The sequence below is a fragment of the Macaca mulatta genome, chromosome 11 (assembly GCF_049350105.2).
Source record: "Macaca mulatta isolate MMU2019108-1 chromosome 11, T2T-MMU8v2.0, whole genome shotgun sequence".
NCBI lineage: Eukaryota > Metazoa > Chordata > Mammalia > Primates > Cercopithecidae > Macaca > Macaca mulatta.
In genome coordinates, this window is record NC_133416.1 from 72,193,570 (window position 1) to 72,216,699 (window position 23,130).

A 23,130-nucleotide genomic window follows, 5' to 3' on the forward strand; every position below is an offset into this window, starting at 1 on the left:
ACTTACATGTGAAAACACCAACCTAGAGCAAGGTATAAGCTTCTTTTCAGAAGGACTGTCTCTTAGAAGAACTATACATTTTTTTTTTTCTCAATGAATGATTTTTTTTTTTTTTTTTTCTGTTTGACTTCCAAAAAGGAGTTGGCTGGTGATATGAGTCTGGAATTTTAGAAAAGAGGAATGTACTTATTGGTTCTTTTGAATGAATCAATCCAATAAGCATTTATTTTGAGTCTACTTTCTACAACACCCTGAGATATAGAGAGAGATGACAGAACAAGGGGATGTCATGCCCATCTCCACTATGTTTCCTATTTAGTTGAAAAGTTTCAAACTCTCAAAGATGGGGGGGGGGGATTCATTCCTTTTTACTTGTTACAAGTAATTTTTTCCTCATTTATGTGTACCCCTGGCATATGGGGATTACACAAAGTTTAGGATAGGGTTCCTGGTTGATTCCCAAATACACAGAAAGTTATCATTTTTAAGAAACATTTTTGACAATGTTCATAGTATATCAGAGCAAAACAAACATCCCAGAGCTTCCTTTCAGCCTTCCTGAGAGAATACCCATAGGGAATATTGTGGGATGGCTCCAAAGAGATATGGAAAGGCGATATGATTCTGCTATGGGCAGCTGGAGCCTCCCTCACCCAATGGAGGAGACCCAGCAAGCCTGGCTGAGAGCTGCGTCTTGGGCAGTGGAGAGGTGTAATGTGTTCTGATGCCACTGTTCTGTGTGATGTGTTGTGTTGGGCCAAGTTAGGCTTAGCGAGTCCACTGGGCCACAGGACCCTTAGGTGTCCAGGCTGCAGGTCAAGGGAGGATGAGCAGAAAGTTAATGAAAGGGATGCACAAAAGGATGACTTGTGAGCCACAGAGGTTGGAGCTAAAACTTACCTTTCTTTGTATACCCCTGGGCAGGTCCTCTCCTCAACTGTGCTTGTCTTCCAGCCCAAAACCATACTATGTCTGATGATTTGCTTTATTAGTAGAATTGAAAATATAACAAAATTTTAGATTTGACTAAAACACATACATACACACTGCACACTCGTATCCTCTCTTCAACCTTTGCATCACTCACTTACCCTTAGCATATATGGTCTTAGGCTATCATTCACTTAAAAAAAAAACTTTATTGAGATATAATTTGCATACCATGAAAACCTCCCATGTTAGGTATAGATTTCAATGATTTTTAGTAAGTCTGCTGAATGATGAAATCATCACCAAAATCTAATTCTGAAACATTTCCATTATCCCCAGATAGATCCCTGATGCTCATTTGCAGTCATTCCCTGCTCCCTCTGCCCCTCCAGCCCCGGGCAACCACCAATCTACTTTCTGTCTCTATAGATTTGCCTTTTCCGCGCATTTTATAAAAATGGAATCATACAAAGTGTGGTCTTTGTGTCTGACTTCTTTCACTTAGCATGAAATTTATCCATGGTGTAGCATGTATCAGCATCTCATTCCTTTTTGTTGCTGAACAGTGTTCCATTCCTTGGATATACCATACTGTGTTCATCCAGTCACCAGCCGATGGATATTTGGGTTGTTTCTACCTTTTGGCTATTATGAATAATGCTGCTATGAACATTCATATGCAAGTCTTTGTGTGTACATATGCCTTGATTTCTCTTGAGTATAAACCTAGGAGTGGAATTGCTGGTTCTTATGGTAAATCTATCTTCTCAAGATCTTATTCACAAACATCCAGTTTCTTAACTTGTTAAGAAGCTGACAAGCTATTTTCCAAAGTGGCTGCATCATTTTGTATTCCTTGTGATTGACTTAATGGTGTGAGTTCTGTCTCCCTCTGTATGTTGTAGGTTTCTTGAGGACAGCAATGCTACTCAAGTCCTAAATCACCGCATAGGTTTTGGGTCATTGATGATGATGACTGTAGTGGGCTGAATGTGGCTCCAAAGATACATTTGTCCTAATTACTAGGATGTGAGAATATTACATAGCAAAGGATGTAAGTGATTAAAGATCTTGAGAAGAGAGGCTCATCCCAGAATATCCAGGTGGGCCCTAAACGCCTATTGTGTATTTCTTGGACACCATGATATAATGTTTCCTTTATATAAACACAATAGATGTAAATAACCTCACGTAACAGTAAAATAATTAGGAAGAAGTTCATTTTCAGTATTTTTATTCTTTTTAAAATAAGTAATATAATTTAATTTTTATTCATTTACTCACAATTTAATTTTTATTCATTTGTAATTTATTGATTTTATAATTTGTATTCACATAATTTAATTTTTAATAATTGCTGAGTTTAACAACTGGCTTATTAGTTTCTTAAAAATTTAACAAGATTCTCTCTCACAAGCTGATATAAACTAATTCCAGCTCATTTAGATTTATGCATATAAAGAGCATTCAACAAAACCTTGCATACACAAATGGCATGTATTAGCTAATTACTACTGCTGCTACTATTAATTATTTTCACTGGTGAGCTCTACAAAGGCTGAAAGTAGACCTATTCTCTTATTATCCTAGCACTAACACTGAGCTAGGGCCATCCTGTTTTGTGCCCAGGGAAGATTAATTACTGTTTGAAGAGACTCAAATTTAAGGGCATGGTCACCCAAGAACAGCACAGATTTGGTAGCAAAATGAAGGCAATGTTAGCTACTCCATCTCTATCAGAGTGCTTGATGTGTTCAGATCATGTTAAGAGCCAATTGTTAGGAATAAAGAGAGGGCCCAGAGAGGGGGCAGGTAAGGCAAATCTTGTTTAAGGTGCATCATTTTGGGGATCTAGAGTAAGAACCATCAGCTTGTGAGAGGAAGTGTTTGTGGTTTGTCTCTTTATTCCCATCTGCTGTTCTTACTGGTACCTGTGCTCCCTGTTGTCTTTAGTTGGTGACCTTTTGTTCTCTGATCACCACGTCCATCCCTGATTTAAAAGTTGAGTAATATTTAAGAGGCAACTGGAGATCAGGAATTGACAAAATCGCCATAAAAGCATACCAAAGGCAACTGACTTTTAAAAAGTATTTGCCAGGTAATTCACACATGGGCTCCTTAGATGTTGGATGTTACTTAAATGTCTCAAAAATAAAATCATTATAAGGATCCATTTATCCTTTTGTTTAATTCCATAAATTGTAAACTTATACCTAAGTTTGCAGAAATTGTGGTGTTTTCTAATACTCCTATGTGTAAGTAAAGCAAGAATAAAACAGATCAATTCATTTAGGGGAAAGATAAGCAAATTATGTAAAAACAGCTGATTTACTTTATACCAGAAATTCTTTGTGTTATAAGCGACAAGTTTCACTCATCCTTGAATTAGCTTCAAAGAGACAGTGTAAATTCTGGAGAGAAAAAAAGAGTGCATTAAAGACCCAACTTGAGGGACTTCAAACTACTTATCTAGGAGTGTGCTTCCCAAAGCATGCTGTATGGAATTTTATTTCTGGGAAATGCTTCAGGAATAAAATTTCCTAAATTATTCTTTTTAAAATAATTTATTTATTTGTATTCATATAATTTAATTTTTAATAATTGCTGAGTTTAACAACTGGCTCATTAGTTTCCTGAAAATTTAACAAGATTCTCTCTCATGAGCTGATATAAATGAACTCCAGCTCATTTAAATTCATGCATATAAAGAGCATTCAAATAAATTCAGGGTGAACAGTTTCTTTGATGAAGTAAATTTGAGGGTGCTGCAGACCAGTCCCCTCTGACAGATGATGGCACACAGTCACACAGTAAAGGCTCTAAGAAGTGCTGCTGTAAAGACACCCCTCAACTTAGTGTAATTCCTCATTTTCTAGACATATTTGATCCCAGAATCCTGTTTTCACCTAACTCCTATTAATATTCTGAGCAACTAGTGTTTCCAGGACACAATTTTGGAATCTTCACACAAGGGTTGTTACTGCTTCTAAGTGGTTTTGTGATCTTCAGCAAACCCTAGCCCTCAGTTTCTCTGTAGATTTACTGAATCCTTTCACAGAGATGCTGTGAATCGAAATTTCCACAGAGAGTTTCTCTAAAAAGTTTCAGAAACTGCTTTTGTGCTGGGCTAACATTCCTAGCAGAAAGCCAGCTTATGAGTTCTCCTATTACTCCATTCTGTGGAGACTCTCAATAAGGCACATCTGTGGAATGTTGACCTCAGATTGACACACACTTAAAAGCATTGGTGGACACTTGGCAAAGCCAAGGAAGCTACAACTTGTTTCAGTTTTCACCCTGATGGTCTGTTTCAAAGGTCATTTTCTTTCTCTTCCTCATCCTCTTCTTCTTCTTCTTTTTTTTTTTTTGAGATGTAGTCTCTCTGTCACCCAGGCTGGAGTGCAATGGTGTGATCTCAGCTCACTGCAACCTCTGCTTCATGGGTTCAAGCAATTCTCCTGCCTCAGTCTCCTGAGTAGCTGGGGTTACAGGCACATGCCACCACGCCCAGCTAATTTTTGTACTTGTAGTAGAGACAGGGTTTCATCATGTTGGTCAGGTTGGTCTCTAACTCCTGACCTCATAATCTGCCTGCCTTGGCCTCCCAAAGTGCTGGGATTACAGACGTGAGCCACTGCACCCATCCCTTCTTTTTCTTCTAAAGGCACAATTGCTGCAGTAATTTTTTGTAGTACATCCTTAGTTGCATCAATGTAGGTTGTCATGGCATAACCTATGTTTACATCCTCATTTCAAGGTTGGCTTAAATGTGGAGCCAGACGACTGCAACCTTAACGCTCACCTCGGCTCATTAGCCTGAAGCACCTCCTCGGCCTGGTTTTGGATTAGAAACAAGGTAGTACAGAATCCAAATAAACAAGCCTGGGCGGAATATCCAACCGACAGAAAAGCAAAAACTTGTTCTTTACAATTCCAGTAGAATACTTAGGTTTAGCTCGTGTGACACAGCCAAGGATTCATTTTTCGACAAGATGCCCAGTAGACTTGATGCCATGGGTGGCTTTGCTTCTGCAGAGGATGCCTTTGTTCTTTCCTCAAAGCATGTTATGTTGTAGGCTCAAATGCAAACTTTGAGCAAATGGTCATCTTCACAGAGTAAAAAAAACAATCACAGATTTTCTTTTTGGTTTTGGGTGTTTTCTTGAAATGAGGCAAGACTAATTTAGGTCTTTGGGACATTTGTTTTGGGGGTTTTTGGAAAATGTCATATGGCTTCTCATTGAATTAAGCTTCCATGTTTGGGGATGAATTTATTTTTTGTCACAAGGCTTAACATCCCAACTCAGCCAGGTTTCTGTGTGTTTCTTCTAATAAAGAACAGCAACTATGACTTGGAATATCCCCAAATTATCTTTTGGATTAAAATAGCTTGTTCACAGAATTCTGAAAAATATCTTTCCCTTGTGAGCTATAAACTTAAAGCTACTAACTCCTTTCCTAAGCAGGAACTGATGTTCAAACAATTTGGACTAAAACATAAAGCAAATAAATACTTGTCCCCTCAATTTGCCATCTACTCTCTTCCCTAATTTTGTGTTTGCAATATTAATTCAGAAGAAATTCAGTAAATGGTCATTGACATAACTGATTCGTTGGCTAATAATTATTTCTTTCTTAAGGCTTGAGTTCTTACAGTCAGCCATGGGGCCGAAGCCAAGAGAAAGGCAAGGGAGGAGGCCAGTGTCTAAGGAGGGGAGGATGTTTTCTATTTTACCCAAACTACCTCATGCATGGACCTAAGAACTTGCTCCCTGACAGGGCCAGCTTCATGGTGTGGTAACTGTGCAGCTGCACAGATCACTGCTTTGAGAAGGACCTCATGCTTGTTGCATGCTCTGTCACTATCTTGAAAATTTTAATACTTTTTGAACAAGGAGCTCTACATTTTCATTTTTACTCTGGGTCCCTCAAATTATGTAGCCTGTTCTTCTCCTGAGTTATAGACGGCTTGGGCTCTCTGCTTTCTTCTCACTCTTCTCTCCCAGTCATGCCCCTGATCCAGGCTCAGGACCTGGACTCTCCATTGCCATGTCGTCTGGAGCAGGAAGCTGATTACTCACCCTACGGGGAGTCAACTTTCAGTGATCCTTCTGTGGATTTTGTGGATTATTTGTCATCTCATTAGTTTTTTTTTTTTTTTTTGGCCATCCCATGGACCTCTAGCTGGTTTGGACTTTCAAGAAAAGTCAGGTAATTTCAAGTCATGCAAGCTGAACATGAGGAGAGAGGCAAATATGTTTTCCAGGAAAAATCCTGCAATGCCAAAGCTCGATGAAAATTACATTTCATTTGTAATTTTTATAGTCATCAATGATAAACCAGTAAACAGGTACGAAATCAATTTACATTTGGAGTTTACATTAGAATTCTAAAAAATCTTGCTGAACACCTGAATACTTTGGTTTATGATGTCTGTTTCCTGTATACAGTTTCTATTTTTTATGTTGAACCATATGGAGGCTCATTTATTCAGTGTGCTTATTAAATTTTATATTTGCACCACTTGTATAAGCTAAGAATTTTTGCCACAAAACTCCTTTCTTTAAATAGTCATGTGTGTCTTTTTTAAAATTTTATTTCTTTATTTTTTATTGCCTTAGGAAATTCTTTTGAAATGGCAATATTTCTTCTTTACCCGATTTAAACATTGCTCACCTTACTATATTCCCTTCTCTTCTGCTACCTTGGTAGAAATGCTTTTGTGAAACCATACTTTATAGTGAAGATTTGTGCCTTCTTGAAGAATATGAAAAGAAATAGTCCTCTCTGTTATTACTCTGTCCATAATACTGAGAGCATTGTGTATTACATGACACTCTGACTTCTTTACGAGAACCATAGAAGACATTTCTCTGCTCTCGGTGAGATCTGGCTTAAGGCCTACGTTATCTGGGGCCATAACAAGCATATAAATCTAAAATTGTGCCAAAGAGAATAAAATGGCAGATGCCAGAGACTGCGAAATGTGGGTGAGGGGAGAGGGGGAGTGAAGAGAGGTTGGTTATGGGTACAAACATACAGTTAGATAGAAGAAATAAATTCCAATGCTTGACAGCAGACTAGGGTGACTGTATTTAGCAACAATATTGTGTATATTTCAAAGCAACTAGAAGAGAAGACTTGAAATGGTACCAACACATAAAAATAATAAATAATCCAATTATCCTGACTTGATCATTACACATTCTTTGCATGTAACAAACACTCACATGTGGCCCATAAATATGTAAATTTTGTGTCTGTCTATCAATCTATCTAGCTATATCTCAATATGGCAATAAGAACAGAAAGAATTTTAGGCCTGGAGACATATAGTCTGGAATAGTGGATGAGAAGCTGAACTCTGTCAGCATTTTCTTCCTCACCTCGTTTTCATGCAGTTCCTCTATAAATAAATTTGAAAGAAATATTTTAAAGATTATCAGCCTGAAGAGATGCCAAAAAAGTAGCATTCCCACAGACCTACACCTCTTGATCTAGCCCGAATAGAAGTACCTCATGCAGTCTAACTTCTCCTGACAACTAGTTTGTTTTCATATTTATGGTCTTTGGGCCTCCTAACCAACCATGGTTTCCTCTTTGAGGAATGAGGTAGGACAAAAAGTGCATATGAGCTTCTGCACACTTGTGAGAGATAAGCATATGGTCCATCGCTCACAAGTGTGCAGGAACTCATGTATGCCTTTTGTCCAATCCTCCTTCTTCCACCAATTTTATTGTCTACACTATTTCCTTTTGCCTCATTTTTCCTACTTCGTTATCTTGCCAATGGTATACGTCTGACTTAACTCCTTACGACCTTAACTTTTAAATTCTTGTTTAGAGGCGTTTTATGCAGATACTATCCTCCTTTTCATTCTTTGTCTTCTTCTTCCTTCCCCTCCACGTTCTGTTGTATGGTAACTTCACAACAGAAATGACAATGATTTCATATACCATAAAGTCACAATTATTGGCCTATTTTTCTATATTTTTCTATATAATATATATTTCTATATATATTTCTATTTTTCTATATTTCTAATTTTTTCTATTCCCTTTAACATTTCTGGCTTTATAATGCATATATTAGTGCAGTTATCCATGTTAATAAATAGTGGTCATATATAGGACAGTGTGCTCAAAAATGTCTAATGAAATGTGCAATTCAAATGGTTCAGAGATGACCAACCAATATTACTGCAGTTAGCCCCTTTGTTTCAGACTAACTTCCCTACCATTCTATTATTAATCTGTTAGTTAATATAACTAAAGTGCTTAGAACAAAGTAAGTACTATATACCTTAGCTATGATTATTATCCTCTCGCCAAACTTGACTTTCTGCCACCATCTTAATCTTCATTATCACAGATTTGGATTTTTACTTACTTAATAGCTTTAGACAAATGACTTGTTCCCATAGTGGGATCCCAATGTTGGTTCCCTGGTTCCTAGCCTGCTTTGCCAAGTCGGTGTGATCACAGGCTGACAGGCCAGGCTCTCCCAGTTAGAGGAGAGGTTGCTGTGGTCCTGCACTGCATCAAAAGATGCATTCCCTCAGCCAAAGCCTTTCCCTTGATCCCTTCTGGTCATCAAGTCACCTCTCTACATCACACAACTGATAATGCCACACCCTAGTGGAAGAGAATCTGTAGACATTAGACTGTCTATGAAGTTAAGTCCACATTCCCTTGGGAGAATCAGAATAACATAGGCTGGAAAGCTGCTCTCTAGGATTTGTGGAGCTTTGTGTTCTATTGTGTCTGCTGAGAAAAAGGAAGGAGGGAGAGCAGCATAGTGTTACACTTTGGAGTCAGATGACACAGATTCAAACCCTGTCCCTGTCACGTGAGATCTTACTGTCTCCAAGCCTCAGTTTCTGATCTGTAAAAGGGCATAATGATAACTTGCCTCATAGAATTGTAAGATAACCCATGTACTATACTTGGGAACTAATAGGGCTGTTTGTTTTTTTGCTAGGTTCTCTCAAATCATGTTGCCAATAGGTTTTTTAATACATGGGAGCACTTTTCGTTTATAACATTCTGACCCTTGAGAAAGTCTTCCACTCAAGGGATATTTAACACATTCTACTTAGTGAGAATGTGAAATATTCTTGAAAGAAATAACAAGCTGAGACCTGACATAAATAGCGTTGCAGGTGGTGACAACAGAGAGCAGTATGGCATGGCTGGAGTACAGTTAGAGAGCTGGGAGGGAGGGCTGACACTGAAGAGCTAAGGCAGGGGTAGACAAAGGAATAGCTTTGTTTCTTTATGATACTGGAAATATTAACTACCACTAAATTGCAACCAACTTTATTTTCATAAGACAGCATGTGCAAAGATCACCTCCGTGCAACACTCAGAAAACTAAAGCAGCACCTTTATTTTATACATACAAACAGTATAAAATGTTTATTATGTAAGAGCTGTGTTTTGTTTACAATATATTATATTGCTTCAAGCCAATGCAAAAAGTTCATACATTATATTCCCTATTTCATTGTGTTTAGAATATATTATATTGTTTAAATGCCACTACCACAGTGTAATGTTTTTTTTTTTTTTTTTAATACTGAATCTCTGGAATAATGGTAAGGTCAAAATATACTGTATTGAGAGTTTAAAAGTTAAGAGCGATTTTTAAAAAATGTGACAAACATCTAAATATCTGACAATAAAATCTGAAATGCTGTAACTTCAACATTATTAATGGCTCCATCCAAATTCTTGTGACTTACACATTTTTCCCCAATTTAACCTTTCGAATGTTCCCCTGCCCCCAGACACCATAAATGCATTGTGATTTTGAAAATATCTGCCAACTACACACTGAAAATCTTAACCTGATCAAATGACATAATATAAAATCTGTCCCAAAGCATTGAAACAAGAAAATCTATACCATCATGCTACAGATGTACTTAGAAAACTTAAAAGGAAGAGTAAATATCAGCTCAGTGATTTATAATGAAGCTAATAAAATTCAGGCCAGTATTCTTAAGTGTAATGAACATTATTTGAACATTCAACACATGAAAGGTTAACAAAGGCTATGAACTTGGTGTAACTTAAAACGTTTCAGATGTCGGAGTTCACCAGATGTAATTGGATTCAGGTGGATCCCGCCGCTCCTCGGCCTTTTTAAGTGAAGGCGTGTGCTGCCTGAGCTGGGCGCCTGCTGGCCTCAGGGCATGTATGAGGCTGGCTCCATACCCTGCAAAATTATTCACAGCTTAAAAGGAAAGAAACTACAAAACCAGGCTCTTCAGATTCATTACTAACCATTCAAATGAAATCCATTTTTGCCTTTTCAACCCAGAGTGAAAAACCACAATGACCACAAAAAGCTACCTGACTGAAGAGATCTCTGTTAAGAGCAACCCATTTTACTAACTCCATGAAACCAGGTTTCTGTTGGATTTCCTATTCTCTATATATTCTCGCCATGCAGAAACTCTTGATGCAAGATCTGGGTGAATGTGACTGGAAGGATAGTCTCCATCCAAAGGCTGGTAAGGATCTAGCACTGAAATTTTGAATGCGGCTACAGATTTGGTCATTGATCCTTTTCACTGCACTGCAAACCTAACCTAGCTGATATTGATCCAGTTCAATATGATGACCCTACTCTTCATAAAGATCACATGATTGGGTGTGGCTATTGCACTTATAAGACAGGAATTTTGTAAAAATTAAGGACTTCCATTATACGTGTTAAGGAAAAGGTTAAGATTTGAACTGACTCTTCCTTATCAATGGAGATTTGTGTTTTGGTCAAGGTGGTCATCTATCTGTTTCCACCTGGGTTGTAAATGGAATGTACTGAGTTACACAACTTCAGACCTCCCTTCTTCCTACTTGGGGTGATGCTCGGGGGTAGTGACTCATTTCTCATTTCCTAAAACTGATCCAAGGCAGCAAATTACATTGTAAAAATCTGCCTCCATCTTCTTGTGCATCAAAGTTAAATCAGCATTTATTTGTTCCTTGTGTTTTTAAATGCAAACGTGCCATTACGCAGCTACCGAGAACAGAATAATTTTTTCCTGAATGTGTTTCTTTGAATTGTCAATATGTAGTCTAGTAGCTCTTGGAGTGGTCAGAACCTGAGCCACCAATGAACTGGAGTAAATCCCTACCATGCTGCTTGGCCTGTGACCCATGAAGCCCAAACTTCCCTGTTGGTGAGGGTGAGCCTATGCAGGGACGTCTGTCTCCAGTATCCTCCTCCTCACCATGATGCCTGGGTCCCTGGACCTCCCAACGTGTCATCCCACTGGAAGTATGTTCTTAGCAGAACTCTATGCCTCAGAGCTTCCTTGACCTCCCTCTAATCAAAATAAACCCCCTTCTTTCAGTTCAATTATTTTAGCTAATGTACAAAATGGCTGGGTGACTTCTCCTGGAAAACACATTTGCATTTGAATCAAGCACCAGGTCATCTTCTTGGCATGCAATGCTTGGATTTGAAGGAGGCACACTGATGGCAGAAGCTTTCAGCAGCATAATCTCCAAGTGGGGGTGCTATTTGGAGGCTGGCAGACCTGTCAGGAGGGCTCATCTACTACACGAGGGCCCCTAACTTGCCTTCCCTTTAGAAGAATGACTGGGTACATCAGAAGTAACAGTGCCCTTGTTCTCCCCTCTTCATCACTTGTGGGGATCACTGGGACCCGGAAGTGAGTCTTAGAGGACCTTTGTAACTAAGTCCTGGGATGTGTGGTCTGATCTAGGTGTGAGGATTTTTGAAAGTTATTTTGATTCTGAGACTAGCCTCAGGGTTTGTCTCCAGTTGAGGGTGGCATAAGGGCTTCGGTTTACTCTTTTCCAAAATGGCGCTAGAAATATTGAGTCTCCTACAGGTCTTTTAGTCCAAAGAAGATCTCCTTATCAGTATGTCCTAGGAGGGATACCATTCAACCATTCCCACTGTGTGAGAAGCGACTTTCCTGAGGAGCTGCACTGCTTATTAAACTGTGTCCACCTGAAGCCAATTTAATCAACCATCCAGTTAATTCAATGGAGAAAAAGCATCAAATCAATGGCTTAGTGTAGTGATATGGTTCAGCTGTGCCCCCACCCAAATCTCATCTTGAATTGTAATCCCCATAATCCCCATGTGTCAAGGGAGACACCAGGTGGAGGCAATTGAATCATGGGGATGGTTCCGCTATGCTGTTCTCCTGATAGTGAGTGAGTTTTCACGAGATCTGATAGTTTTATAAGTGTTTGGCAAGTTCCTTCTATGGTCATTCTCTCTCCTTCCACCTTATGAAGAAGGTACCTGTCTCCGTTTGCCTTCTGCCATGATTGTAAGTTTCCTGAGGCCTCCCTAGCCATATGGAAGTGTGAGTCAAACCTCTTTCCTTTATAGGTTACTCAGTGTCTGGAAGTTCTTCATAGCAGTGCAAGAACAGACTAATGCATGTAACCTAGACCAGACACCAACCTACCTTAAAGTAAACAGATGTACAACTACATCTGTTATAGATACATTATCTATACATTATATTATAGCTACATTAAACTAATACAATATGAACATTGTAAAATATAAGCAAAACTTAGAAATTAGAAAGATGACCATAAGTATATTAAATGTATATTTATATATATAAATCAAATTTAAAATATAAAAAATATTTAAAAACTAGTATATTCTTTTAGCACCCCAGTGGATAATTTCAACACTCACTGGGTTGCATTCACCAACCTTTGGAGACTACTGGTCTAGGAAAACATCTGACATGTGAGTGATTTGTTCAACTTGTATCCATTACTTTGGTGACATAATATGGTAGACACAACCTGGAATTTTGTGAATTTGCTTTTTTTAATTAATTAATTTATTTATTTATTTAATTTTAGAGACAGGGTCTTGCTATGTTGCCCAGGCTGATCTCAAACTCCTGGATTCAAGAAATCCTTTTGCCTCAGTCTCCCAAGTAGCTGGGACTACAGGCATGCGCCACCACTCCCAGCTAGGAATCATGTTTTTGAAGAGTATGGTGTGTGACTGATGTCTTCCTTTTTTCAAACTAAAGTGGACAGTGGGCCCAAGCTTAGGAGACTGAGTTCTAGCTGCCAGAAATGCTGAAACTGTGTTGTTTTGGTAATTTGCTAATTGACTGTCCCTCCACTCCACAAGGCAGGGCCTTTTCTGTCTGTGTACTGGTGTGTCCCCAGTGCTCGGATTCATGCTTAGCACAGGAGAGACCACAACAATACTGAACGCATTTAGCAAGTTTCATTGTGTGTCTAAAAGAGGCCAGCTGTTTATCTACATAGCTAGCTCATTTTTGGTAGTAAATTTTGAAAAAATGTAACTCCATTATAACATCTCTCCCACAGACAACTTTATAAACCTTTTCTTTCCCTCAAAAGAACTCATTTACTTGCTATTACCAATACGATTTAAATATTTTAAGAAGCAAAATGCTTCATGTTTTATAATGATACTTGACAAATCATGAATTATAAAATCAGAGGCAAGGAGATACTGATTCCACATTTGATTTAAAAATCTTAATTTCATATGTCATTTCTTTCATAGTTAACATACTGTATTACCCCAAATCAATCTGTATTACTAATTTAGCCTAGAAAATATTTATGATATTTTACAGATGTGATATTTTACAAAGATGCATTACTCTTTACACACTAAAGCTTAGACTCTAAAGTTTAAAGAGGTGGAGAAGTGTGGGGGAGAAGAGGCACAGAAGCTGCTTTTAATGAAATGGAAAGCGGGGCTGAGTTATAGGTTGACTGTTAGCCTTTGAAGTCAAGAAACAGAAGTGAAAAGGCTGGCTCTTCTTCTGGTCTCCCACTCACTTTTATTTTTATTTTTTTCCTTGTTTACAACTTTTTATTTCTCCCACTCACTTTTATTGCAGTGTCTTCCATGCCAACCTTCTTGACACTGGCATTTGTTGGGTTCATGGCAGGTTCCATGTGCACCACAGCCAGGCTCGCAGACAGCTAGAATTAAAGGAAATAAAAAGAGTATTTCCTGAGCTTTCCTTTTTCAACAGAGTTACATAGTTGCTTTCCTTGCAATTCTTTAGAACGTGTTAGTTTTGGCTTCATCCTCTAATTTTTTTTCCTAAGTCAATCTCCAGCCATAAGTTGGTTTTGGACTTTTTGTAAAGTCCTGAGAATGATCTTTAAGCATGATATTTTTCATTTGCAAAAGACGTTCAGTAGGATTTTGAAACTGCTGGATCATGGAAGTTTATTTTCCTTAAGAAAACACCTGGCTGGGCGCTGTGGCTCACGCCTGTAATCCTAACACTTCGGGAGGCTGAGGCAGGTGGATCACGAGGTCAGGAGTTCAGGACCAACCTGGCCAAGATGGTGAAACCCCATCTCTACTGAAAAAATACAAAGATTGGCTGGGTGTGGTGGCAGGCACCTGTAGTCCCAGCTATTCAGGAGGCTGAGGCAGGAGAATCAATTAAATCTGGGAGGCGGAGGTTGCAATGGTCCTAGATTGCGCCACTGCACTCCAGCCTGGGTGACAGAGTGAGACTCCGTCTCAAAAAACAAAACAAAACAAAGAAACTACCTTATAGTTAAAACATTCAGTTGCATGTGTGAGTATCCATTTTTTTACATGCACAGATTTCATACAACGCCTCTGGTCTACATAAGGAAGCATATATGTCAGTGAAGAAAGGTTAACTGTGATGCCCGGGCAACATGCAGTAGGCACAGAAGTATGCAGTGAGAGACTCCTGCTAGTTTAATGACCCCGTAGCCCACATTGGCAATGTGTATGGGGTACTTACGCTTTGAACAGAGGTCTCCCTGGTAACCTTTGGAACACTTACATTTGCTTTTACCAATGCATTTACCTCCATTTCGACAGGGTTGTGGGCATTTGCCTGAAAAAGAGAAGAATGCAACTAAACAAGGTACCTGGTGCTTCATTCAGAGGTAATTACATTTTTCAGAGGAATTACAAGGCTTTGAGAGGATAAATGCTTTTAAATGGCAATTTTCATTTATTTCAGATCTACTCTGGCTTTTATTTTGTTTGAGTTTTGTTTTTGGAACAGATAGGATAATAGTTTTAACTTACACTTTTGGATTATAAATGTGTTGCCAAAATGCTGTATATATATATATATTTTTTTTTTAAGTAAAGACGGGGTTTCATCCTGTTGGTCAGGTTAGTCTCCATCTCCTGACCTCAAGTGATCTGCCCGCCTTGGCCTCCCAAAGTGCTGGGATTATAAGCACAAGCCACCATGCTCAATCCAATTACTTTTTAATAAACAGAATAATCTTTTAACTGACTCATAAATACTTGCTAAGATATACTTTACTAAAAGTTATGACATAAAGGGCCCTTTTAATAATCTTTTCTCTGGGTATTGGTTTTTGTTTTTTGGTTCTTTTTGAGATGGAATCTTGCTATTTTGCCCAGGCTGGAGTATAGTGGCGGGACCTTGGCTCACTGCATCCTCCGTCTCCTAGGTTCAAGTGATTCTCCTGCCTCATCCTCCAGGGTTGCTGGGAACACAGACATGTGGCACCATGCCTGGCTAATTTTTGTATTTTTAATAGAGACGGGGTTTCACCTTGTTGGCCAAGCTGGTCTCGAACTCCTGACCTCAAGTGATCCTCCTACCTCAACCTCCCAAAATGATGGGATTACAGGCATGAGCCACCATGCGTGGCCGAGTTTTGATTTTTGAATGTCACTTTTTTTGAAAGTGACTCTATACCTGTACCTGATGACAGTCTTTGCCTAGGATTCCCCAGAAAGCAGGACCTCCATGCAGCTAGTTTATTTGGGGAAGTGATTGTAGGAAACAGGAATGGGGGAATGGGAGGGGTGAAACGGAAGGAGGGAAAGGCAACACAAAAGTGTGTTTGTGGATGGAAAGCAGGAGTATGGGGCCGCTAAGTCGAGGTGCAGTGGCAATGGCTGGCGTGCAAGGCTGGCCAAGAGGCTGTGAGATGTGACACAAAAGGTGCCCAATATCACAGCAGTGCATTTTCCTGGAACGTCCTAGGTCCATAATGATACTTCGTAATTTCTTTTTTCTCTTTGCCCAATGAGTATTACGAATGCTTTTCACAGATCTTTGAATCACAGAATTTTAGAGCTGGAGTAAGGCCCTAGGTGTAAAAATCATGTAATAAATTTCTCACTTCTTTCTCCAGAGGCTATTCTCCCTCTGCAATCTATTATTTGCTATCCTAAGTCCTAGCTTTTGAAGAAGTGGAAGATAAGGTACTTTTTACCTAGAGCTGAAACCACATCCTATGCCTGGCATAAGATGTTTTGAAGACAGCAAGTAGCCCATAGATTTTGGTAGTGGAGGAGTTTGGATTGCTTTTGTTGTTCTTTTTCTTTTCTTTTTATTCACTTCAGCAGAACACTCATTACAAAGGTTTCTGGGTATATAAGGAGAACTAATGAAAATTTATCCTAAACCAACCCGCCTTTCACTCTCTAAGCCCTTCTTTTTATTGCCAAAGAAAGCTGTGAAGGAAGTCAACCCCTATATATTTTACTGACAAGTACTATTCGTGACAAGCAAGAAGTAAATTCTTTATGAAAATCATTCTACTAAAAACATTTTATTTTTTTATTTACCTAAAGGGACTTTCTTCATATATGAGTAGACCAAAGCAGTATTTAGTCATTGTAGAGACAATATAGACATAACAATATTGGGATGTTAGGGTCTCTCACAAACCTGGAATGCTGTTAGACATTGAGGTTTTTCTGCATAGAGGTGTTCCAGAAACAGTTATTAAAACAAACTTAATAACAGAATATCACCTCTTCATTGACCAAAAGAGGATCCTCTTTTTTTTTTTTTTTTTGGCCAGGTTTGAATACAAGAATACCATTTACTGTTTAGTTAAGATCTCAACTCTCACCCAGAAGAAGGAATATCTAACTCCAAATTTCCATTTGCATCAAAGAAATACCTGACTCCAACATATACACAAAATTGGGTCATATCACAGTACTCTGCAATGCACCAGGTTTTTTCAAGCGAGCAAGGTATGGGATGATAATTATATGGCAGAAAACACAGAGTACTCATATGTAAACTACTTGGTGGGCCCGAATTTTCTCCTCCTCTATGAGGGGTGAAGTTGGTAACTGGGATAACACAGAAAATGATTGGTGGAGAGAATCCTTTCATTGACTTCAAGAGGTTTTTTGTTTTCATGGCAACAGGGAAGTGAGGACCCTTAGATTCACCGCAGTCAGGAAGGAGGACATTCTCTCCTGGCTATCACACAACAGAAACGTGACTGCAGGAGATGTTAGACATTTGAAAGCCATTACTAGTTCAAAGACTGTAAGAGCCAAAATTCATGAAGATCTGATTGTTTTAAAATTCAGAATACTGGAAACATCTTTAATATGAACTTCTTTTTCCTGAAAATATTTTGCAACCAAATTCTACCCATTAAATAGTGGAAAACTGATTCAGCCTGGGAGATGGCACATTTTTACTTAAGAGACTAAGCCCTAGCTGGGCATGGTGGCTCACGCCTGTAATCCCAGAACTTTGGAAGGCTGAGGTGAGCAGATCACTGGAGGCCAGGAGTTCAAGACCAGCCTGGCCAATATGGTGAAATCCTGTCTCTGCTAAAAACATAAAAAAATTAGTCAGGCGTGGTGGCAGGCACCTGTAATCCCAGCTACTCGGGAGGCTGTGGGAGGAGAATCGCTTGAACCTGGAAGGCGGAGGTTGCAGAGAGCCAAGATGGTGCCATTGCACTCCAGCCTGGGTGACAGAGCTAGACTCCATCGAGAGAGAGAGAGAGAGAGAGAGAGAGAGAGAGAGAGACAGAGACAGAGACAGAGAGAGAGAGAGACAGACTAAGCCCTGCCTGAAGACAAACAGATTTGACTAAGTTTAGGCTGTTGGCATTTTTACTGTAACCAATGGATGAGTCCTTGTAAGAACAATGAAATAAGGTATTGACAAAATAAAGACGTTAGATTTCCTCCACCTATGCAATTGTAGGATAACTTAAATTCATGACAGTTTAATGAAGAAAAAAGATAAAAGGGTTTTTAAGTGCCAACAATTGTTAACTCTGGGTTTTAGGATGGTAGGTGATTTTTAACTGTTTCCTCCAATATTCTAAAAATTTTTAACAGAGAACATTTTATATTGAGAACTTTTATAAGAAGAACCCACTCAGTTATTTTTAAAATCCTTTTCTAATTCTTTTCTAATAATCTTTGCAGTAGAAAAGGATTATAAATAATTTGGGTAGTCTTTTTAACTGAAGGTTCATTAAAGATTCTTGGGAAATCCATGAGTCTTAGATAACAAGATGAATGTACATATCATCCATCCAGATACCTCTAATTATAATTTTGTTAACCTACAAGCACATCTCACAATCAACTCAGAATGAAGTTTGAGATGGTATCATTCTTCTTCTTTTTTTTTTTTTAAGATGGAGTTTTGCTCTTGTCTCCTAGGCTAGAGTGCAGTGGCTCAGCCTTGGCTCACTGCAACCTCTGCCTCCACGGTTCAAGTGATTCTTTTGCCTCAGTCTCCTGAGTAGCTAGTACTACAGGCGCCTGTCACCACACCTGGCTAATTGTTGTGTTTTTAGTAGAGATGGGGTTTTGTCATGTTGGCCAGACTGGTCTCTAACTCCTGACCTCAGGTGATCCGCCTGCCTCAGCCTCTCAAAGTGCTGAGATTATAGGCATGAGCCACTGCGCCCAGGTGAGATGGTATCATTCTTGATAGAGGTCAGGAGAAATGAAAATAAAGATGACATCAGAATATACATTTCATTAAAAAACAAAACAAACAAACAAACAAATACAGCCAGCAATGAGTGCTGGTGAGGATGTGGAGAAACTGGAACCCTCATATACTGCTGGTGGGAATGTAAAATGACGCAACATTTTGGAAATGTTTGGAAAACAGTCTGGTAGTTCCTCAAAAAAGTTGTTACCATGTGACTCAGCAATTCCACCCCCAGGTAAATATTCTGAAGAAATGGAAACGTCCACACAAACATCTCACACACAGATTTTCATAGCAATATTATTCATAATAGCCCCAAAGTGGAAACAACCCAAATGTCCAACAACTGATAAATAAACAAAATGTAGTAAATCCATAAAATGAAATATTATTTGGCAATAAAAAGGAATAATGCACTGATATATGCTACACCATGAGTGAGCATTGAAAACATTAGAATGAACCCAGGTGAAAGAAGCCATACAAGAAATGCCACATCTTGTATGATTCCATTTATGTGAAATGTTAAGAATAAGCAAGTCTAGAGACAGAAAGTAGCTTATTGGTTGCCAGGGTCTGGTGGGAGAGGGGAAGAGGGAGTGACTGCTAATAGGTATAGACTTTCTTTTGGGGATGATAACATGTTCTGGAATTTGATAGAGGTGATGGCTACATAATCTTGTGAATAACCTGAATGGTACATTTTAAAATGTTGAATTTTATATGATTGTGACTTATATCTTAATTAAAAATAAGAATACAGGGGCTGGGCGCAGTGGCTCAAGCCTGTAATCCCAGCACTTTGGGAGGCCGAGACGGGTGGATCACGAGGTCAGGAGATGGAGACCATCCTGGCTAACAAGGTCAAACCCCGTCTCTACTAAAAAATACAAAAAACTAGCCGGGCAAGGTGGCGGGCGCCTGTAGTACCAGCTACTCAGGAGGCTGAGGCAGGAGAACGGTGTAAACCTGGGAGGCGGAGCTTGCAGTGAGCTGAGATCTGGCCATTGCACTCCAGCCTGGGTGACAGAGCGAGACTCCATCTCAAAAAAAAAAAAGAATACATAATTCAACTATACTTTTTTGTTTCTATACCTTTAGAGGCACTTTTCAACTCAAGACCCATTTCCATATTTTCCTGGTAATGTGGTTGCCATGATAGAAACAGGAAACTTCCGCAGAGGTTTTGGATAAAACTTGCAGTAGGGTGAATCAGGAGCTTTCAAAGACCCACATTTTTTGATGCAGTTAGAAAAAAACAAAACAAAAAACCAAGAATACAGAACATTGTCTCTGCCAACAGAAGATTCATAAACCTAAGGACATGAAAGGGCATATTTACATGAAGGAAAATGAGTTTATGAACAAAGATTCATAACCATGAACCAAGTAAGTGTGCAGAGTCTGAAGTAAGTACAGGGGAAAATTGAGGGGAGTTAATTCAGAGATATCTTTATCTGGGAAGAGTAATTAATAAGAATAGAAACCACACCCAGACAATTAATTGCATGCTCTATGGAAACTTTAGAGGTATTTCATTTGAACCCTATAAAAAATGGTTACTTCATCCACTACTCATTAAAGTACAAAAACCCACAAATAAATTAGAGGTTGAAAGTTCAAACAGGAACTTAGTCTTATTCAACTTTCAATCTACAATACACTACTATATACACTACTGTACACACTGTTTGGCTATACCAAACAGTGGTGTTTTACAGATACAGCTGGAAATGAAACACAGACCAAGTTTCCCTCAACCAACACATCAAGAAAGGCAGGGACACAGGACCCTTAGTGGACAGGCTGACCTTCCTTTTGCTCTTTCTTGAGCATGTGCTTTGGTGCTATCTGTTCTTCTGGATTGTAAGGCAATCTAGGAGGGAGTTACCTCATTTCCGGGTTAAAGAGAAGGCTACATGACTTGCTGAGAGCTACATGGCTGGTCAGTGGCAGAGCCTGGACAAGCAATTGGAATACTGGAATATTGATTCCGAAAACGATGATAAGCTACCACATTTCAACCCTTATGTTTTTAACTTTTGTGTATTGAAGTCTGACAAATATATAGTAAAGGCATAATGTGCACCAATCTTAAGTTTACAGTTCAGATATTTTTATTTATATAAACAGATGTGTGACACTTCACCAATCAAGATACTTAGCATTCCATAAAGTTCCTTTTGCTCCAGCTGTGATTCTTGTTTCCACCGTCATCCATTAGTTTCACCTATTAGCTTGAACTTCAAAAAGATGGGATCATGCAGGAGGTAATTTTTTGTGTCTGGTTACTTTCACTTAGTATCTGTGTGGTTCATTCATGTTGCCGTGTGTGCTATTATTTCATTCTTTTATTATTGCTATGCGCCTTTTTTTCCTCCTTTTTCTTGAGTCTACCTTTTTCTCTTAGATGGGTTGTTAGGCTCAGTCTAGGACATCTGGCAGTGAGCGGCAGGGGAAACAGGTAGGTAGGTAAACAGATCCCAGCTGTCCCAGAGCTCTGATCTACATTTCCAGTCTGAACCTCTGGGTTCCACATAATGAGGAGAGGACAAAATGACTAGCAGAGAACAATGCAACATGCTGAATAATCCAAATCCAGACATAACCGAGTCAGAGATCATTTCTTCTGAGTCCTGTGAGGTGAGCTGTGTCACTCTGCCCCACCTTCAGCCAAAATGCATGGCAGCTGAATCTAGCAAAAAGAAACCACTGGCCTAAGACCTTAGACAATCTATTCATTCTCTCTGGGCTTCTGACTCCTTCTTGATAAAATGAAGGGGTTATAAGCTCTCCCTAAGTCAAAAGAAGGTAGAAAGTTAATACTCACTTATTTCACATTGCTCTCCCTCTAGTCCTGGAGGGCAAATACATTTTCCAGGGTAGAAACAGGTCCCTCCGTTAAAGCAGGTGGTTGAGCAATTTGCTGTTAGAATGAGCAACAGGGGTGTTGGCATTAGACGGTAGGTTAAGTCTAACACAAATTTCACTTAAAGTGAGGTACTATTTTTAGGCATCTGCTGCCTGTCCATTTCCTGACTTAAAGAAATAAGCTGCTTTACAAATATAAAAATTGTAACCAATTGCTTGCCTATGTGCAGACTCCAGAACATAATAGGAGACCACACACATCATATACTACCCACCCGTAGGAGTTTCCATCTCAGTGAAGAAAGGCACAGTAAAAAATTAGCTTTTTAAATTTTTTTATACATATCTATGCCCTTAAAAGAAGAAGAATGGTATAAACCTAAGGATTTTTTTTTGTAAACATCAGATTGGAGGATAAAGGAAGAGTAAAAAGGAGAAGACTTACTTTGGAATAGATAAAAGAGAAGTCATAAATATCAGGACCTGACAAAGAAAAAAAGCTACTTTCTTTCAGGATAAGATGAACAAAGGTTTATCTTAATGGGATTGTTTAAAAAAATAGACTTTTATGACTTTTGGAGAAAAGAGTAACTGTATTCAGAAAAAGAATGTGGGCCCAGGTGAGATGCCATAGGTAGGAGTGTGGCCACAGCATGGACCAGACGACAATGAAGTTGGCTGTATCATAGTGGGAGCCCAATAACCAGATTATCCAGGTAGTAATCACACTTTGTGATTCATCCTAAACCTTCTCTCACAGTGTCAATTTCTGGAATTTCACTGCTCACTAGCACCTAAAATAGAGGGAGGATGGATAAATGGGGAGAGGAGGAGAGGAAATATCTAAAAATAGACAAATTGGCTCATTCTATAAAGGAAATTAAAATGAGAGCTTGGATTTTTAGCAATTCCAGTTATATGACCTATTTGTTCTTGTCCCATATAAAATTGGCCAAAATTCGCTATAGATGAACAAAAGCTAAAGTAAGCTTCCAGTAGGAAAATCAGAAAAGAAATCCAAAAGTTCTAAGTGTATGTTTTCTTTGTGGAAAAAAAGTCCACCAAGTAAAATGTTCTATGAATATCATGCTTCTTAGATGATAAATTGTGTTTAAAATCACAAAGATCTCCCAGTTGAAGGCAGTGCTGTACTCACTTTGGAAAATCAAAACTCTTTTTTTTTTTTTGGTTTGGTTGTTTTTTGAAAGAGACAGGGTCTTGCTCTGTCTCCCAGGCTGGAGTACAGTGGCACAATCATAGCTCACTGCAGCCTTAAACCCCTGGGCTTAAGGGATCTTCCTGCCTCAGCCTCCCAGATGACTGGGAGTAAAGGTGTACACTACCATGCCTACTTAAGTTTTGAAATTTTTTTGTACAGATGGAGTCTCGCTACATTGCCCACACAGGTCACAAAAAAATCAAGCCTCTTAACGTGGAAGGGAGCTGTAGTATTTTGGTATGGGATTTAGGATTTAGGAGAACCAGCTCTTGGGGCCTCCTCTTTGCTGCAGTATTGCTAAGGCTGGACAGTTGTTTTTGTAAATGTGCCCTGTCTCCTCACTTCTGTTTC

At 39.0% G+C, this 23,130-nt stretch overlaps 1 protein-coding gene across 2 annotated transcripts in view; it reads right to left on the minus strand.

The window, feature by feature from the left end:
* Positions 1-9,297: 9,297 nt before the first annotated feature.
* Positions 9,298-23,130, minus strand: part of WIF1 (WNT inhibitory factor 1) — a 72,309-nt gene continuing 58,476 nt past the window's right edge. Inside the window, 4 exon segments of one of the 2 annotated variants that reach the window (NM_001260671.1) lie at positions 9,298-10,150; positions 13,822-13,917; positions 14,727-14,822; positions 21,520-21,615. In NM_001260671.1, coding sequence (NP_001247600.1) covers positions 10,029-10,150; positions 13,822-13,917; positions 14,727-14,822; positions 21,520-21,615 — 410 coding nt within the window. In that variant the 3' untranslated portion in view covers positions 9,298-10,028. 2 annotated transcript variants of the gene reach the window in all.